Below are 18,177 nucleotides of genomic sequence, written 5' to 3'. Positions count from 1 at the left end.
ACACTCTGCGATCAGCCACTGGAAAATGAGGGGTTTTTCCTGATGTTAGTCAGAATTCCCAGTGCTGCTCCTTGTGCCTGTTTCCTTGGCTTTTTCCTGTGCTTGCTGGGGAGGGTCGAGGTCTGTCCTCTCTGCCACCCTCTCAAATGGGGTGACAACACTTTGCTGACAGAGAAGCCATTCCCTCCTCTCTTTATTGCTGTTTCCCCCTTTTCCTTGGTTAAACCCCCATAATTATCATTGAAATAATGGGATTTTAGAACATTTTCTTTGCCCATACCTTAAACAGCCTGAGAGGAAAGATCCTACGAGGTTGAGGAAAGATCCTACGAGGTTGAGGAAAGATCCTACAAGGTTCTGGTTGTGGTGACTTTGTGAGAGCTTTTAGTGCTTCCCTCTGAATTCCCACATTTTGCTGGACTTGTCTCCATTCCATGCAGCCCATCCCTATAACTGAGCCCGCTGGCAGAGGAAAAGGAGGAATAAATAAAAATCCTCTGGATGAATCCAGGGCAGTTATTGATAGCGTGGGGCTGCAAAGAGGTGGAGGTGTCCAAGAGCATTCCAGGAGCAGGAGCGGTGGCTGGGAGAGCTCAGGGGAGGGGTGGGAGCCGTGCAGGGCCCAGAGGAGCCCCTGCCATGCCCTGCTGCTCCTGGTTCATTCCCTCGGAGCAGCCGCGCTGGGAGCGTTGGGCTGTTGTTCATCTTCCTGATGCCATCTGTTTTCCTGGGTGGGAGGGAGGATTGGGATCCACTCCAAGCTGTTCCAAATGTTTTTCCCTGGTCGAGGCTGAGGTTCAGATGTTCATGTGCAGCTCCTGAGGCCGTTCAGCGGCGCTGGCAGGGCTGGGCTGGGGGCAGTCCTGGTCCAGGTGGATCCAGGGGAGCTGGGGTCACCTCTGGGTGGGCATGGAAAGCTCTGGGCTCACCCAGAGGCAGTGGAGCTGTCCCTGAGCTCCTGTGCTGCATTCCCAGGGTGTTCTGTCTGCATGGACTGAATGCTCCCTCCTCACTCAGCTTTTCTCCCAGCCCTACCCATCTCTCTCTGTTCCCACATCTTCTCCGTGATCATCTTGACTGCTGCTGATTTTTCATTCCTTTTTGGATTCTCTCAAGTCTCACCCCCAGTTCTCTTTATTTTCCCTCCACTCAAACAGTGGTCAGAGTCCTGATCTCATTCTCCCTCTTTTCCGGATCCCTGCCCTCATTTTCTGATCCCTGTATTTTTTTCCATGTGCAGCTGACACTGAGCACAGTGAGATCCTTTTTTGATATTCTTTCTCAGTTTGCAGTTTTCTGCCTTTAAATCAGTGAATCTCACCACAAAGCTGAGCCTGGGAAACTGAGAGGAGCTTCTGGATGCTTTCCCCTGCTTTTTTGCAGTGGCTCCTGCAGGAGAGTTTTCTGCAAGTGCCTCCCTTGAGTGACAACACTGGAAAACTGTCAAAGGCTGGGAGGTGGGAATTGTGGGGATTGAAATCCCTGCAGCACTTACAGCTCAGTCCCAAAATCCTGCAATGCTTTGGGACATTAAATCCCATCCCATTCCATGGCACGGACACCTCCCACTGTCCCGGGTGCTCCAGCCCCAGTGTCCAGCCTGGCCTGGGGCACTGCCAGGGATGCAGCAGCCACGTTCCTCTCATGGTTCCTGACTCCCCACTCAATGGATGGCTGGAAAACAATTCTGTTTTTAGGAAAATCATTTTATTTCTCCTAAATTAAGTCCTGATGGGATGAGTTTGTCTTTTTAAGGCTGTGGAGGGATTGAATTTTTATTTTGCTGCTGGAGAACTCAGAGAAAGGATGTGTTTAATTAAATATTAACAGAATCCTCTCTGAGTTGTAAGAGGTCAGTACCTGTAGTAAATCAGTAAATTCAGGGTTGTCTTGGAGTCACCCAGTTCTGAGGACTTTAATGGACATAATTCAGTGTATTTTGGGTTGGTTTTATTGGTTTTTGGAGGTGACATCCCCATCCCCAGAGGAGCTCTTTCCACTACCTCCTCCAGGTCTCCCAAAGAGAATCCACATGGACTGAAAAGTGGCAGTGTCTCAAAACCAAGAAATTACCGATCTGTTAGGAATATTTAAATATAAATGAGCATAAAATAGAATAAAAATATTGATAATATAATCTAAGAATAAATAAAGTGTGTTGGCAATAGCCAGAGAAAATTGTCAGATGCCAAGGAGTACTGGAGGAGGAGCTGGGGACCTTGTGCTGCTGATCCACATTTTTATTTTTCTTCATTATCAGTAGAAAAGTGGCTGAGATAATTTAAATGGAAATAAACTGATGGAATCCTTGGCTGTCCAATGAATTTAGAAAAGCTCCAGGAAAAGCCTCAGTTCCTCTGCTTGCACTGTGGGAATGACAAACAGGGATTGCTCAGTTTGGTTCTGGGGAAAGATCTGGGAAATATTTGACTGGTGCAGTTCAAAAAACTGAGTTAAATCTTAATGAAATGCACCTGTTTGAGGGCTTTGCTCTGGAACAGGTGAAATTCTAATATTGGCAATTCCTGTCAGAACTAACTCGAGTTTTGTGAACTGGGATTTGGAGGATATTGTAACAACATTCCAAGTGTTGCTGGGAGTGCTGTGGCAGTAATTCCAGGCAGACCTGGGCAGAACCCTCCAAATTTATTTGGATGATTGGTGGCTTTGCTTTGGTTTGTAGCTGTCCAAACAATTCAATATTTGATACCTGCAGCAGAAAATGTCCATAAAATCCTCATTCAGGATGGGAAATTCCCTGTTTCCCTTCCCTCCGGATTACAGCTCCATGCCTTTGGGCCAGGCTTGAACTCCTTTCCTGAAGTCACCACAGCAGGTTGTAAATGGAAATTTGGTGGTTATTTATAAGCTGCTGCCAAAAAGCAAAAGCCCAGAGGCTCTCAGTGCCTGTACCCAGCTAAGGCTGAATCCAGCAGGTGGGTGGATGGTAAATTTATCCAAGGGTTTTGTCCATGTTTTTTTAATCTGGCTCCAGGCTGTGGCTCTGGACATCCAGCACTTGTCAGGATTGCTCTGGGGAGGCATCTCAGCCTAAGCTAAACGAGCTGAGACAAGGAAAATCCTCCTGTTTTGTCGGAGTGCTTAGGAAAAACAGGGGAAATAGTGAAAAAAATCCCAAAGCATATCATTGCGGCTGAATGAAAAGGATGTGCCAAAGTCTTCCAGAGCTGTTCCGTCCACAGCTGCAGTTCCCAAAGCTCTGCTGCTCCCTTCCCTTGGGAGCCCGGCCCTCCTGTTGCCAGAGTGGAACAATTTGGTGCAGTTCTGGTGGCTGAGCCCGGTTTACAGCGCGAGCGATAAAATTCTCTTGAGAAAGTCATTGCTAAGATTGCATAATTGGGCATTAAAGTTCTGATTATACTTTCCAAACTCTGGGACTTTGTTAAAAACCTGACATTCCAAAGCACTGAATTTCAGTGTTTGACAGCTCAGCTGTGAGAGTTTTTTACAGAACATTTGTACCAGAAGAACAGCATGTTAATTGCCTAAAAAAAAAAACTGGGACAGATTAATCATGGAGCAGGATACTTGGGAGAATGTAGTTCTAGAGCCCTCTGCTGATGGATTTCCTCATGGAAAGGGTGGCCAGGCTTTGGAAGGGGCTGGAGTGGCTGTCTCTGGAGGTGGCACTCGGTGACAAGTGGGGATTGGGCACAGCTTGGACTCGATGATCCTGGAGGCCTTTTCCAACCTCACTGAGATTCTCCTGGATTCTCCAACCAGTCGTCCTCTTTTTCCATGATGTCCTTGAACATTCTTGCTGTTATCCTGCTCCTTAAACCCCTGACTCTGGGTGTTCCAGCTGAAATATTGGAAATATTTCACACATCACACAAATCTGTGTGCAGCATTTGGAGAGCCACCGGCCCGAGCTGGTAACTGGATTTGGAGGAGTTTACAGCCACAAACTGCTCCTTATTTTATTCTTTATTTTTACTTTGCTATTAGAAGTGGAAACTGGGTTTGTGTCACACAGTAAAATCATGGAATCACTCTCCTGAGTGGGAAGGCACCCACAAGGATCATCCAAGCCCAGCTCCTGGTGCTACACAGGTCCCATTTATTGCTCCTGAGGATATTTGAAGCAGAGAGGGCTCTGGTAGGGCTTTGTTTTCTCAGATCTGTGAAGCCAAGGCTTTCTGGCACAGTCATTTCCTTGGAAAAGGGAGGAGCTGTCCTGGAGCTGGAATCTCCCATTTTCCTGTGCAAGCCCAGCTGCTCTGGGGGTGACTCCAACAACACCATGGCAAGGGTTGGGAGCCTCGTGTTTCCAAAGCCAGGGGAAGAGAGGATTTAACTGCAGCCAGAGAGGCTGTGCTGAGTTCTGAGTTCTGAATTCATCTCCCTTTGGTGGGGGACCTGGCCCTGACAGAACTTGTTTAAACCCCAGAAGAGCAGGAGGCATGAGAATACTAAAACCCAGGGTATGGGAAGGAAGTGAGGATGTGCCAGGCAAAGGTTTCCTCAGGGAAGGGAAATCAAATTTCAAGGCACCACTTGCCAGTGAGGCGTTTTATGAGGGAACATTCTCTGGGCAACCTGTGGCTGCCCCTGGATCCCTGGCAGTGTCCCAGGCCAGGCTGGATGGGGCTGGAGCAGCCTGGGACAATGGGAAGTGTCACTGCCATGGCAGGGTGGCACTGAGGGGCTTTAGGGTCCCTCCCATTCCAGGATTCCATGCTGTGCACTGAAATGCAGAGGAGACAGGCTCAGGAGTTCCTGGATAATGAGGTGTTTATGGAGATAAATGTCAGGTTTAATGTAAAACCATTTTCTCATATTTGAGCAACCAATTTTCATGACTGCTTGTGGGAATTGTGCCTTTGAGATTTCCCTGGTGCTGACATTCCCTGTACAGGCTTTGGCATTCCCAGAATCCCATTTATGAGCAGCCATGGAAGCATCTTCCAGCACTGCATCCACAGCCAGGAAAGGGATGGACAAAGGAAGTGCTAAGTGGAGGACAGCAAAAAGTTTTGTGCTTTTTGCCAAAATATAAAGAGTGGAGTGAGCAGGGAAAAGTTTTTCGTTGAAAACGAATGAGGGGAAGAACTAAATCTGTGTTTGTGCAGGTCAGTGGAATGTTTGTGTAGGAATTCCTAGAAGAGAGTGTAATTCCATAGTGAAGAATGGATAATTCCATAGGACAGGAAGGCAGGAAATACTGCTGGAGGTGCAGAGCATTAAACCCAGCTGTAGAGAGTTTGGGGAGCTCAGGAAGAGGGTGTGAGCCAGGGGAGGGGCCTGTGCTTGGAATGGGAAGGGGATGTGTGGAGGGAGGGGATCCAGGAGCACTGGGATGGGGAAGGAAGGAGAGGATGGCCCAGGTGAGAAGTTATTGCTGGGGAATAATGAAGAGCAGAGAGGTTAACAAAGGTAAATGAAAGCTGGGAAATAATGGGACTATCCATAAGAATGGGCACCTTGTGGGACAGAGACTCTCGAGGTACAGTTGGCGTGGTGGGGGTTGGCAGAAAACCAGGAATAGGATCAGAACTGGAATTTTTAATGGTTCAAAAGTCCCTGTTTTGTTCAGAAAGGAAAAGGTTCTGGGACTGGATGGGAACATTTCCCACACTGAGGGAGCCACACATTTTCCAGGCAGCCTGCTGTGTGCATCCCAGAGGTTTGGGAAATACAGAAATGAGCTGGATCTGCAGTTTGGAACTTCAGCAATACCTGCTCCTGTGGGAATGTCCCATCTCATGGGAGAGAGGCAGGGAAAGGTCCCTCATCCCTCAGGAAAGAGGGACCCTGAGGGGCTGGAGAGTGTCCAGGGCAGGGAATGAGCTGGGAAGGGTCTGGAGAATCCCTGAGGAGCTGGGAAGGGGCTCAGCCTGGAGCAAAGGAGGCTCAGGGGCCCTTGTGGCTCTGCACAGCTCCTGCCAGGAGGGGACAGCCGGGGGTCGGGCTGTGCTCCAGGAACAGGGACAGGAGCAGAGGGAACGGCCCCAGGCTGGGCCAGGGCAGCTCAGGGTGGGCACAGCAGGAATTTCCCCATGGAAAGGAGTCAGGGCTTGGCAGGGGCTGCCCAGGGAGGTTTGCAGTGCCCATCCCTGCAGGTGCTCAAGCAATCTGTGGATGTGGCACTTGGGGACCTGGCCAGGACTGCAGAGATCTCTAAGAACTCGCAGATCTTAAAGATCGTTTCCAACCTTCCCAATTCCAGGATTCTGTGATTCCACATCTGTGCCAGAGGGCCAGCTCTCACTGGGAGTCAGAGCTGTCCCTTTTAGTTAGAACTGCCTGTCTTGGCTGCAGTTTCTGGTCCCCATTCTCCTCCCTGGCACTGCCAGCCCAGCTCCCCCCTTTTCCTGCTGCAGTCCTGCTAGACTTATTCGTGTGTGTGTGAGGAATAATGCAGCTGGAATGTGATGGAAACCACTGGGAAGTAACTGGGGATTCTCTAAGAACCTGTGAGAAAGAAATCCCAAAGTTTTGTTGTTCCTACTTAAATCCCAATTAGTTTCCGTGGTGCCTTCAGCAGGTAAACGATGTTTTCTCTGCTGTTCCTTTGGAGAGCACTTCCAGCCATTGCTCCATAAAGCATCAAATAAAGCCCATTTCATCCCAAATTTCACAGCACATCATCTCCTAAACGAAAGGATTACTTCACATAAAAGCTGTGACACATCAAAGATGCAAGCAGACATGTAAATTCCCTGATTTCCAGACAGCACACTTCCCCAAGAAATATCTCTTGTTTGTTGGGATTCTCTCCCGCTGAAATGTCTGCAGGGTGAGCTGTCAGAGTGATTGGAATTTCTAGCAATTAACAGCATAATGATTAATTTTTAACATGTGCCACTAATGTGCAACAAATTACTGGAATTCTGTCACTTCTATAAAAAGGATCAGGGGTTGTCCTTGAGGTTGTGCAAGAATTGTCTGTAGGGAGAACAGGACACAGATTATTGATAATCAAACCAACCCCAACAACTGCTTTTGCTGTCACTAAAATGCCTTTGCAATTGGAGTCATCATCATCTGGGATTATCCGAAACCATTTACTCAGAAAAGCTCCTTTAGGAAGGAATTTCAAGGAAGGAAATTGGGAATTTCGAGGCAAGGTCAATAGTAACCTTTGGAATCAGTGAATGTCTTATCAGAAAAGACAAAGGTTTGCCTTTATACCCCAAAGGTGTAAGGTCTGGGCATTCAAAACTGATACTTGGCAGAAATAATTCTTCAATTTTACTTCACCCTTTTGCTGCACCTTTCCCAGATCTCAAGGTGTTCAGGTCTCTGGGGACCTCCCAGGACTGCAGCAAAGCCAGGGAAACTTCCCCTCATTAATATTCCCAGGAGACAAAAGCTAAAATCTGATTTTTCATGCTTGGTTATTTTATTTTAGGATTAGCCAAATCTGAATATGAACCTGAATGCAGACCATTGTAATGGGGACATAATGAAGAGAATTCAATTATCAGCATTAAATGGCATTTCTGGGGGAGATACGCTGCTTATCTGGGAATTTCTGTGCAGGAAAACAATTCAGATAATATTGCACACCCCTCTCTTTGATAAGACCAATTCCCCTTTGGAACCTCCCTAATAATTCTGTTATTGTGACTTTAGAGCCAGAGTTCCTTAATCTTTCAGGAAGGTTAATGAAGACTATTACCAATGGCTCCTACAGCCGGAATAAATCCCTAATTTTGCATTTCCAATTAGGAGTAGAACAGGGATATTCCTGCCTTCTTCACCTGGCTCAGGGGGGAAGTCTGGGACAAAATGCTTCTTGCTTCTAGCAGGGTGTGGAAAAGTGGAACTTGGATAAAATGGAGAGACTTCCCATGGAGAATCCCAGGATTCCTGAGGCTGGGAAATCTTTCCAAGGTCACTGAGTCCAACCTGTGACGGATCCCCTCCGATGTGTTTTTTGGGACATCAAAGGTTCCACCCTCCTGCCATGGCAGGGACACCTCCCACTGTCCTGGGCTGCTCTGAGCCTCATCCAGCCTGGCCTGGGACACTGCCAGGGATCCAGGGGCAGCCACGGCTGCTCTGGGCACCTGTGCCACCCTCCCAGCCAGGAATTCCTTCCCAAAACGCCATCCATCCCTGCCCTCTGGCAATGGAAAGCCTTTCCCTGGGTCCTGTCCCCCTTGCTCCATCCCTCTGCTCGTCCTGGACTCCCAGAGCAGCTCCAGCCCCTGCCTGTGCTGGGGCAGGGCTGGGCAGCCCTGCAGGTGGGCTCTGAGCTGGGCAGGGCGCAGCAGCCTGGCTGGGAGTGCTCCCTCCCCTCGGGATGTCTCCTGGGGAAATCAAGACGATTTTTCAGCAAGGCTGCTGTTCAGGCAGAGAATGAGCAGTTCCACCTCATCAGAGGCCTTTTCTGCATGGGGAAATGGGGGGAATGCAGAACAGCAGCAAGGACTGATGTCAGAGCTTACATAAGCACAATTCCCATGTCACAGGTACGGGATTACAGCTGGAGACAAAAGTTTGGGATGAAGAACACCAGGTAGGGGTAGTGAGAGTTACACAACTCCCAGAGCAAAGAAACAAAGTGCTGAAAACTGCCAGCGTTCATGCAAAGCTGGTGCCCACAGAGCTGCAGCTCACAGAAAGGTGAGCAGCAAATTTACAAACCAAAATCTGCATGAGGAGGTGGCAGAGCTGTAGAGAGGTTCCACGTGGTTGTAAATGCAGAGAGAACCTTCCTCCGTTCCTTCAAGGCTCTGAATTATGAACAGGGTTGTGTTTCTAATTGAAATGTGGTGCTGGAAACGAAGATGGCTCCGAGAGCTTTGAAGTTCCCTGATTATTGCAGTGACCCAGACTGCAGCTGGACACTGTGGAAATCAGCCAGGCAGCCCACAGAATTAATTAAAGGGACGAAAGGAACCACAAGTGGGTGTCTGGCCAGTGCCAGGAGAATATCCATGGGGAAAAGGCTTTGGGCCGAAGGAAACTTGAGGGTTGTTTTCTTTTTTAATTCCAGCCTTGAGCTCAGCTTTGTTGCATTTCTCACGTGTAGTCCCCGTTATCAAATCTCTTTTGGCAGAGACAAGGTAAATTCTGGGGTATTGGAACAAAGTGGGAAATTCCCAGTGCCTGCCTTAGGTCAGAGAAGGGAGCAGCTGCCCTGGAACCCCCAGGAGTCCTGGTGAGTGCTGCAGAAAGGGCTCCTGCTTTCCAAACAAGGCTTTCATGGGATTTGGGGAAAAGAGGGGTGTGCTTTCAAGAAGGGGAGGTTCAGGGTGGATTCTTTGTTGGAGGTTTAGATGGGAAGGAATTCCATATTAATGGTGTGGATTGTGCTGCTAAAAGAGAAAGAGAACAGGAGCAGGAAAACCATCCCTCGTGTGAGATGTGTGACAAAGGAGGCACTGAGGAGAATTCCCTGCTCCTCTGGGAATAATCCCTGTTTTCTGACCCCTCTGGCCAATGTTTTACTGCTCATCCCAGCCCTGCTACATTCCACACTTCCAAGTTCCCAGCATTTTTAATAACTTTTCAGCATTTCTCAGTCACTTTCTAGCTCTGCCAGATCCCCGCAGCTGGGATTTCTTGGAGTTTCCTGACTGGAACTGGAAGGGCAGGAAGGGTTTGGTGTTTGCTGCCCACTCAGGCAGCCCAGGCTGGTTCCTGAGAGACAGAACCAGCTGCCTTTGGCCCTGGTTGAATTTTAGCTCTGGTTATTCTGGGTATTTATTGAATTTTGGCTCTGGTTCTGGCACTGCAGCAACTCCCTGAGACATCAACACTTCTGTGAAATGTTCTGTGTTAAACGTGTTTGGGAGAAAAATTAAATCCATCATTAATGTATCCTGAAAAACAGCAAATTAAAAATTGATTTAGCCTGCCCATCACACAGAGGCCACTTCTGGAGGTTTCTGTAGCAGCATTTTCACCACCCCTATTCTGCACCCCCTGCTGGACTCCTCAGGAGAGCCCAGAATTCCAGAATGGTTGGGCTTGGAAGGGATTTTTAATCCCATCCCACCCCTGCCGTGGCAGGGACACCTTCCACGGTCCCAGGCTGCTCCTGGGACACTTTTAGGGATCCGGGGGCAGCCACAGCTGCTCTGGGAACCCCATCCCAGCCAGGAATCCTTCCCAAGGCATTTGGAATGTTGGGATTTGTTGAGCTGTTTCATCCCTTCTTTAAAGCAGCTGGGTGCACCTGCAGCAGATTTCTCTGCCTTTCCAGCAGGTGAGGGAAATGTCTTCTCCTGTGACTCCTGATAAACAGGGATTAGTGCTTTCCTGCACAAAAGGGCTGTGAATTGAGAAGGGATTGTAAGTGATTGTAATTGATTTCCATAAAGCTCCTGTTTTCCTCAGATGAAGGGGTTTCTTTATAAGACAATAAACTGCAGGAACTGATAATGAGCTGCTCGCTGGAGCTGAAAAGGAGCAGGTTATTTTATGCTGCTCTCCTCATTTATCTGTCTTTATTCAAGAAATAATCTGATTTTTGAGCTCTTTTGAGGCTCTGATCTTCCTGTGTAATGTGTGACGTGGGGCAGTGACCTCAGGGCTCGGCTGTGGGGAATTTTAGTCCTTAAATGAGGAAAAGCACCAAGCTCTGGTGCTTCCAGGGGGAGTGGAGGAGGGATGAGGAATCCCTTGCAGGGATTAAGGAATGGATCAAGCTGCTGTGGCCCTGACTCAGCCCAGTCAGGGAGTGGCTCCTGGACTGAGCCTTCTCCATCAGCAACCACCAGCACCAGGAAAGCATCTCTGAACATCAGGAGAGAGCAAAACGGAGGGAAGGAAATATAATTACCAAAGCTGGAATTAGTCCAGGGGAGGAATTAATAATGCTGAAATTAATAAAAAGTTTAATTACCACGAGCCCACAGGGCGTGAAATTCTGCTCCTTTCAATCATAGCCCAGGTCCTTCCATTCCGTACTGGTGCTTGCTGCAAAAAACTTATTTTGCTTTATTTGGACTAATTTAGTGCATTGCTTTCCTAAATGTAGCTCAAAACCTTGGAAGTGGTTTGGAAAATGGGAGCTGAAGGTTGAGCCCTCCTTGTCTTTGTGGTAAACACATTTCAGGACAGCCTGGTTTATCCAGAATGTTTAAGTAACTCCTAAAGGTGTCCAGGATGGATTTAGGGACTGCTTGGCATGTTCCAAATCTGCTTTTGGAGCGTTCCCCCACCCTGAAGTGGTTTTGTTCCACAAGGAGCAGGGCACTGTGCCAAGTTCCTCACTGAGTTAGGGGTGCCCACACACCCTGGGGGTGAGGAGGGTCTGCACCACTGGCATTGAGGGTGGAGAACTTTGGGAAAACTTCTGGATGTGGATTTTAGTGCAGGAAAAGGAATGGGTTTTGCTGAATCCCCTCTTGGAGCTTCCAGCAGAGCCTGGTGGCACGGGAGGAGCAGGAAAGGTTTGGGATTGCTCTGAAGCCAAGGGTTCCATCCCTGCTTTCCTCAGCTGCTGCAGGAGCCCGTGGGAGCTCTGCTGGTGGGGGGATCCAGGGATAATTCCCATTTCCCACGGGAATCACACCCAGGTGCCTCCACCTGCGTCCCTGCAGCTCTGGGCCAGGGACCTGCCTTGCCTCTGTGCTTCCATGGCGGGTTTGGGTTCTGTGCCTTCCCATTTTCCCACGACAGCCAGGCTGTGGCTGGGCTTGGTGTGCTCCCTCCCACCCCAGAGCAGGGAAGAGCTGCAGGGCCCAGGTTTTCTCCTTGCCCTCCCACTCCCACCTTTCCATGGCAGCAAGGTGCCACAGCCACCGCACAACACGCACTCCAGATATCCCTGGGGAGAACTGCTTTCAATGAGCTGCAATCGGAGCGTCATTCCCAGGAGCATTCCCCCAAAAGGCTGCTGACATGCCGTTTCCCTCCCTTTCCCCCCAGTATGCTGCTTGGAGATGACAAGCAAAAGGAAGCTGATCGGCCGCCTGGTGCCGTGCCGGTGTTTCCGCGGCGAGGAGGAGATCGTCTCCGTGCTGGACTATTCCCACTGTGGCCTGCAGCAGGTGCCAAAGGAGGTCTTCAACTTCGAGAGGACCCTGGAGGAGCTTTACCTGGATGCCAACCAGATTGAGGAGCTTCCCAAGGTAATCCATGTCCTGCTGGGGTGCCAAGCCTGCAGCGTGTGCCCGGCTCTGGGGCTGCTGGAGCTCCTGGGGAAGAGATGGAGATGGGGGCTCCAGGGGGATTCCTTGGAATGGGGGCTGGACTGGGATGAGAAGGGACTCCTGCTCCTTCTTCACAGCACAGGAGTGGGGCAGCTTGGAGCCTGCAACTGGGAAAAGCAGTTCTGAAAAAGAAACAGTTCTGGCCCCAGAAATTCCTGTGGTGTCCAGGACCTGGATCAGGAGGCAGCGCTGACTGTGGATCCTCTCCATCCCTGCTTTTCCTTCAGGACCAGCCCCTTATCCCTGTGGGACATTCCTGGGAATGCCAGGGCTGTCCTCCCTCTCAGGATCAACCCCTTATCCCTGTGGGACATTCCTGGCAATGCCAGGGCTGTCCCCTGTGTCTGGATCAGCCCCTTATCCCTGTGGGACATTCCTGGCAATGCCAGGGCTGTCCCCTGTGTCTGGATCAGCCCCTTATCCCTGTGGAACATTCCTGGGAATGCCAGGGCTGTCCCCTGTGTCTGGATCAGCCCTTTATCCCTGTGGGACATTCCTGGGAATGTCAGGGCTGTCCCCTGTGTCTGGATCAGCCTTTATCCCTGTGGGACATTCCTGGGAATGCCAGGGCTATCCTCCCTGTCAGGATCAGCCCTTTATCCCTGTGGGACATTCCTGGCAATGCCAGGGCTGTCCCCTGTGTCAGGATCAGCCCTTTACCCCTGTGGGACATTCCTGGGAATGCCAGGGCTGTCCCCTGTGTCTGGATCAGCCCTTTATCCCTGTGGGATAATGCTGGGAAATGCCAACTGTCCAAGCAGGAATTTCATAACTGCCCTGAGATCATCCAAGCCATCCTTCCCCTGTAAAACTCCTCTTCTGGAACCTTCCAATCCGTTCTCCTGCTGATCAGTGTTTGCTGTAAGGAATTAAAAGTTACTGTAACCAAAATGTTCTGGAAACAAAGGAGGGAAAGGTGGAAAAACCAATTAGAGGCAGGTGCTGTCTCCATAATGAAGCGTGAAGGGATGGGATCCAGGCCTTAATGGAATTTTTCTCCACAATAATGAAAGATGCTTACAAATCTTTAATTAAACATTGCTTCATTCTCCATCATCTCACAGCAAATTTCCTGGTTTTGCTGCACAGAGACTTTGTAAAAATTCCATTTGCAGAAGTACAAAATGGGCTTTTCCCAAGCCATGGGGTTGCTTTGCTGGGATGTGATGGTTCATTGCTTGAGAGGTCTCACTCCGTGGAGGAATGCTGCACAGATGGTGGGGCAGGGAAACCAAAATCCCTTTATTTTCATGGAAAAAGGCTGTGGAGAGCTGCCTGAGCTCTCCTGGAGACACAGCACAGAACCAGCTGGGTTCTATCCCCAGAAATCCCAAACGGATCCTGGGGAAAACCTGCTCAGGAAGCCCTGAGGTCCCTCCTTCTCCTCCTTTTTCCTCCTCCTTTTTCCTCCTTCTTCCTCTTCAAAAAAATAATAATAGTAATAATTCCCTTCTTTTCCTTCTGCTACTTAGGGATACTGGCAGTCTGTTGTTTAGGGAGGGATTTTTGGGATGTTTGGGTTTGGCCTCTTGGAATGATTGAAGTGTTTCAGAAAAACAAATATGTCAGAGCAAGTATGGAAAAAATGAGGAGCAGAGGTCCAAAATGCTGAGGCTGGGATGAAGGTGATAATTTTAACTTAGAGTAAATCAAGTTTAACATAATCTTGGCCATGTGGAAGAGAAGATTAATGGCAGTGTTAATAGCTCTCATCGGTTTTTGTCTTAAGCCTTTATTAATTGTTACCAGGAATTCAACAGCTGAAATAATTCCTTTATCAAATTTTCTGCTCGAGGTGTTTTTGCTGCAGAGTTCAAGGCTTTTTTTTTCATCACTGAATTAATATTCCAGGAGAGAAAATGCCTTTTTTTTCCCCATGAAACTGGCACTGTAATACTTAACATGAACTTTTGTGTTTTACATTAAATTCTACCATTCTCTCCTCCTTCTGCAAATGTGTTTTCAAAGAATTTATTCCAGAGGAAATTTTCAGTCATTTTCTGCTCTTTGCCAAATATTCTGTGCCCCTGATATTACAAAATCCTTTTGAATCAAAACTCTTAATCATGTTTTATTATTTAATGAGGAAACAACTAAGTTAAGTCCAGCTCTACTTTAGTTTCATATGATGCTCTAGAGTCCACTAAATTATTTTCCATTGATGCCTTAAACTTGTTGTGCCTGATTTTATTTTTACTTTCCATTTTAGGTATCATAATGATGATTTTTTCCTGCTGATTTTTAGTTCTTCATTTCTTGTATTTCTCTGGTTTTTTAAGGATTTACAAGATGTTTTTATACTTCTAACTCTCTTTTTTTGGCTAAATCCAGCCAAGTCTTTTTATTCTCTTTGCCTTTGACTTCATTCTCCTGCTGCAAAAATCCTTTATTTGTATGAGTCAAGTGAATTGATGACTAATAAAGGGAAAATTGATCTGGATGAGAGTGGAGTCATTGGAATCAGCATCCAGAAAAACATGAGTGGGCTGGAATTCTCCCCAGAGGTGCAGAATAAAACCCTGATTTCATAACTCAGAGCTCGGTAGCATCACTTGGATTTGGTCTGAGAGGAATTCAAGTTGTTCATGGGCAGAGGGAATGATGATTCCAACAAAATCCTGGTGGCCAGGGAGCTCTGCAAACTGGGAAAAATGTCTGTTAAGCATCCAGTGGGTGAAAAAAAAGCAATTTTGGGACTTCATTGCATGTCCCATATTCCTTCTGATGCTTCATAAAATCACTCCAGAGGGAAGATTTTTAACTGGGCTTCTCCCTCCAGCACTTCCAAAGCTTTGGGTGTGTCCAGGTGGGGTCAGAACCTCAGTTCTGAGCCTTCCTCAGCTCCCAAAGGAATTCCTGGTGAAAACTGGGAATCCACCTCTATAAAATTGGTATTTGATGGAAAAATTAGAATTGAGTCCTGAATTTTGGGCAGAGATTTCAAGGAAGTATCCTTTGGATAATGCCAAAGCATTTTTGGGCCTTGAGGATAATGACTTAATCTGAATGCAGTCACAGTATTTTAAAATCTGCCATGGAATTTAATTATGAAACCAAATATTTTAATTTACCAGGAAACACAAAAAATTTGGGAATTTTTATGACAAATATGAAACACACCAATAACTATGAATTCCATGCAATGACATCAAAATCACAAGATATTGATTGCAATGAATTCACAGGTTCTGAGTGTCTTTGAACATCCCTGCTACCCATGACCTGTTTGTCTTATCCCCATCAGCCATGGGAATGCCTTCCCAAAACCCATTGGGAGGGTGGAATTCTGCTCTGGCCAGTGGGGTTTGTGCTGTTTGTGTGTCCAGAAAAACCAGTGGGAGTTTGTGCTGTTTGAGTGTCCAAAAAAACCCCACTGGGAGGGTGGAATTCTGCTGTGGCCAACGGGGTTTTTGCTGGTTTTGTGTCCAAAAAACCCCACTGGGAGGGTGGAACTGGGGGTTTGTGCTGTTTGAGTGTCCAAAAGTCCCCCTGGGAGGGTGGAGTTCCGCAGTGGCCAGCGGGGTTTGTGCTGTTTGAGTGTCAGTGAGGATCCCAGCTGGATTTCTTTCTTCTCCCCCGTGGAACCCCCGGAACAGCAACTGTTCAACTGCCAAGCGCTGCGGAAGCTGAGCATCCCCGACAACGACCTGTCCAGCCTCCCCACGTCCATCGCCAGCCTGGTCAACCTCCGCGAGCTCGACATCAGCAAGAACGGTGAGGGCTCCCAGTGCCCTGCATCCCCCCAAACTGGGAGCTGGCATGGGGCTCTGACTCCTGGCGGAGCCGAAATCCGCGCTCCGTCTGGGGATCCGCGCCCGGCGCTCTGGGGAGGGTCTGTGCAGGTCCAGATCTGGTTTTTCCTTTAAAAAAATCAACTTTTCTTCAGCATTCTGTGCTCTGGGGGCTTCTGCCTGCCTGGGAGTAGGAATGTGAGGCCAGTTTTCCATGCACTTAGGAGCATTCCACTTCCAAGGGGGTTCAGACCTCACTGGGCTCTTGTGTGGGGGATTTAAACGATTCCCAGGATTTACCTGGACTGGTTTGCTGCTGTGCATTCCCAGTTCTGCATTTTCATATTGATGGGCCTAAAAACCTGTGCTGTCTGAGCTCAAGGGTCTTCGTTTTTAAAAAATGAGGCTTAGGAACTCCTGGAAACATCGGGAAATTTCCTGTCAGGGAAGGTCTGGAGACTGTGAGAGAAAAGCATTTTGGGAAGGGATGAAGGCACAAATCTCAGCACAAATTATGTCACTGTTAATTCTGGAGCATTACATAAATCAAGCATTAGCAGAAGAGTTGTAATTCTGTATTTTCATGTATTTATTTAGGGTTTGAGAAGCACCTTTTGGATGATAATTCCAAACTGTGTTTCCTTCCTGCTCGAGCTGAAGTCTGAGCTGGAAATCCCAGTTAAGCATTTATGAACAAACCAGGCTGAGCAGTTTTTGTGTAGATAATACTTGTCTGGGTCTAATAAATATTTTTGTGCATCTAATACTCTTTCCATGTTTTTTAGGAATCCAAGATTTCCCAGAAAACATTAAGTGTTGTAAATGTTTAACAATAATTGAAGCCAGCGTCAACCCCGTGTCCAAGTGAGTACCAGGAGCTCGTTGTGCTCATTCCAAGAGCACAAAATGTGCTTAATGTGAGCTCAGAGCTTTGTATCCAGTCCTTTTGCAGGGTTAATCTGAATGTCTTTTTAACTGTTTAAATTTAAACAATTTAAATGGTTTCTAATTTAAACCCAGAGTGGTTTGTATGAGATGTGAGTACTCTGTTAGTGCCAGTCAGGCTGGGCAGTCTCCATACACAGGGGTGTATTCACCTGGACACTTGGCCAGCCCTTTTTCCTTATTCCTTCCAAAATCTTGCAAAAATAGCAACAAAAATGAGTTGTAAATCCAGGATTTACAAGGTGGTGTGAAGGAGGGAAAGGGTGAAATGTTGATGTTTCAGCTTAAAAAAAAATAGAGAGAAAGGAAGAGAGAGAGGGAAGAAGAATGAGAGGAAAAGAGGAGAGAAGGAGGAAAAAAGAAAAATATTAAGAGAAAAAAGAGAGAGAAGGGAGGAGGAAGAAGAAGAGAAGAGAAGAGACAAAATAAGGGAGAGAAAAGAAAAGAAAAGAAAAGAAACATAAAGGATCTTTTCCTTTTGGTTTTTTCTTTTTGGTCTTTTCCAGAGAGAAGGAGTATAGGTCTTGAAAAGAAAAGAAAAGGGAAGAAAAGGGAAGAAAAGGGAAGAAAAGAAAAGGGAAGAAAAGAAAAGGGAAGAAAAGAAAAGGGAAGAAAAGAAAAGGGAAGAAAAGAAAAGAAAAGAAAAGAAAAGAAAAGAAAAGAAAAGAAAAGAAAAGAAAAGAAAAGAAAAGAAAAGAAAAGAAAAGAAAAGAAAAGAAAAGAAAAGAAAAGAAAAGAGAAGACACCTTTGATTTAAATCCCTCAAGCAGGAAGGCAGCAAAGGCTGCTGCCCCCTTCATGTGGAGGCCTTTGCATTTCCTTTTTGTAGCAATGCAGGGAAGATGGGAATGGGCAAAAATGTCAGTTAAAAGTGAGTTCTTCAGGAGAATTTAGGTAGAAGAAGTAGGTGAGAGAGAAAGTCACCTTTCTGCTTCTAAATATACATTGTTATTATCTCCATGGCAACTCGGGGTGAGCATTAAGGTTTGCTCTGTTTTTTTAGGCTGCCAGATGGCTTCACACAACTTCTAAATTTGACCCAGCTCTATCTAAACGATGCCTTTTTGGAGTTTCTTCCAGCTAACTTTGGAAGGTAAGCATGAGTCACCGCAGCACATTCCTGTGCTGGAACCCGGCTGGGGCTCCAGGGACGGGCTCAAAGCTGGTCCAAAAACCGAGCCAAATCCCAGAGATTTTGGGTTTTCAGCCCCGTTCTCAGAGTGAGGGCTGTGTCAGCAGGAACGGGGTGGTGAGGAGTTTGGGGAGAGGCGAGGAGCAGCAGGGCTCATCCCTCTGCAGTGACTCAGCTGTGGCAGGGCCAGAGGCTGCAGATCTCTTCTCAGGTCCCCTCCTGGTGGCAAAGTGTC

The 18,177-nt window shown here is 47.5% G+C and overlaps 1 protein-coding gene across 1 annotated transcript in view; it reads left to right on the top strand.

Annotated features, from left to right (window-relative positions):
* The window catches only part of LRRC7 (leucine rich repeat containing 7), a 91,211-nt gene that overhangs the window by 27,675 nt on the left and 45,359 nt on the right, over window positions 1-18,177 (top strand). The window contains exons 2-5 of the mRNA XM_039710927.1: window positions 11,851-12,053; window positions 15,731-15,848; window positions 16,651-16,729; window positions 17,814-17,903. Coding sequence (XP_039566861.1) covers window positions 11,851-12,053; window positions 15,731-15,848; window positions 16,651-16,729; window positions 17,814-17,903 — 490 coding nt within the window. The remainder of the gene's footprint in view (window positions 1-11,850; window positions 12,054-15,730; window positions 15,849-16,650; window positions 16,730-17,813; window positions 17,904-18,177) is intronic.

The sequence above is a fragment of the Passer montanus genome, unplaced genomic scaffold, assembly GCF_014805655.1.
Source record: "Passer montanus isolate IOZ18808 unplaced genomic scaffold, ASM1480565v1 scaffold238, whole genome shotgun sequence".
Taxonomy (NCBI): Eukaryota; Metazoa; Chordata; class Aves; order Passeriformes; family Passeridae; genus Passer; species Passer montanus.
Note: the sequence above shows the minus strand (reverse complement) of the source record. Positions and strands in the feature narration are given on the sequence as shown.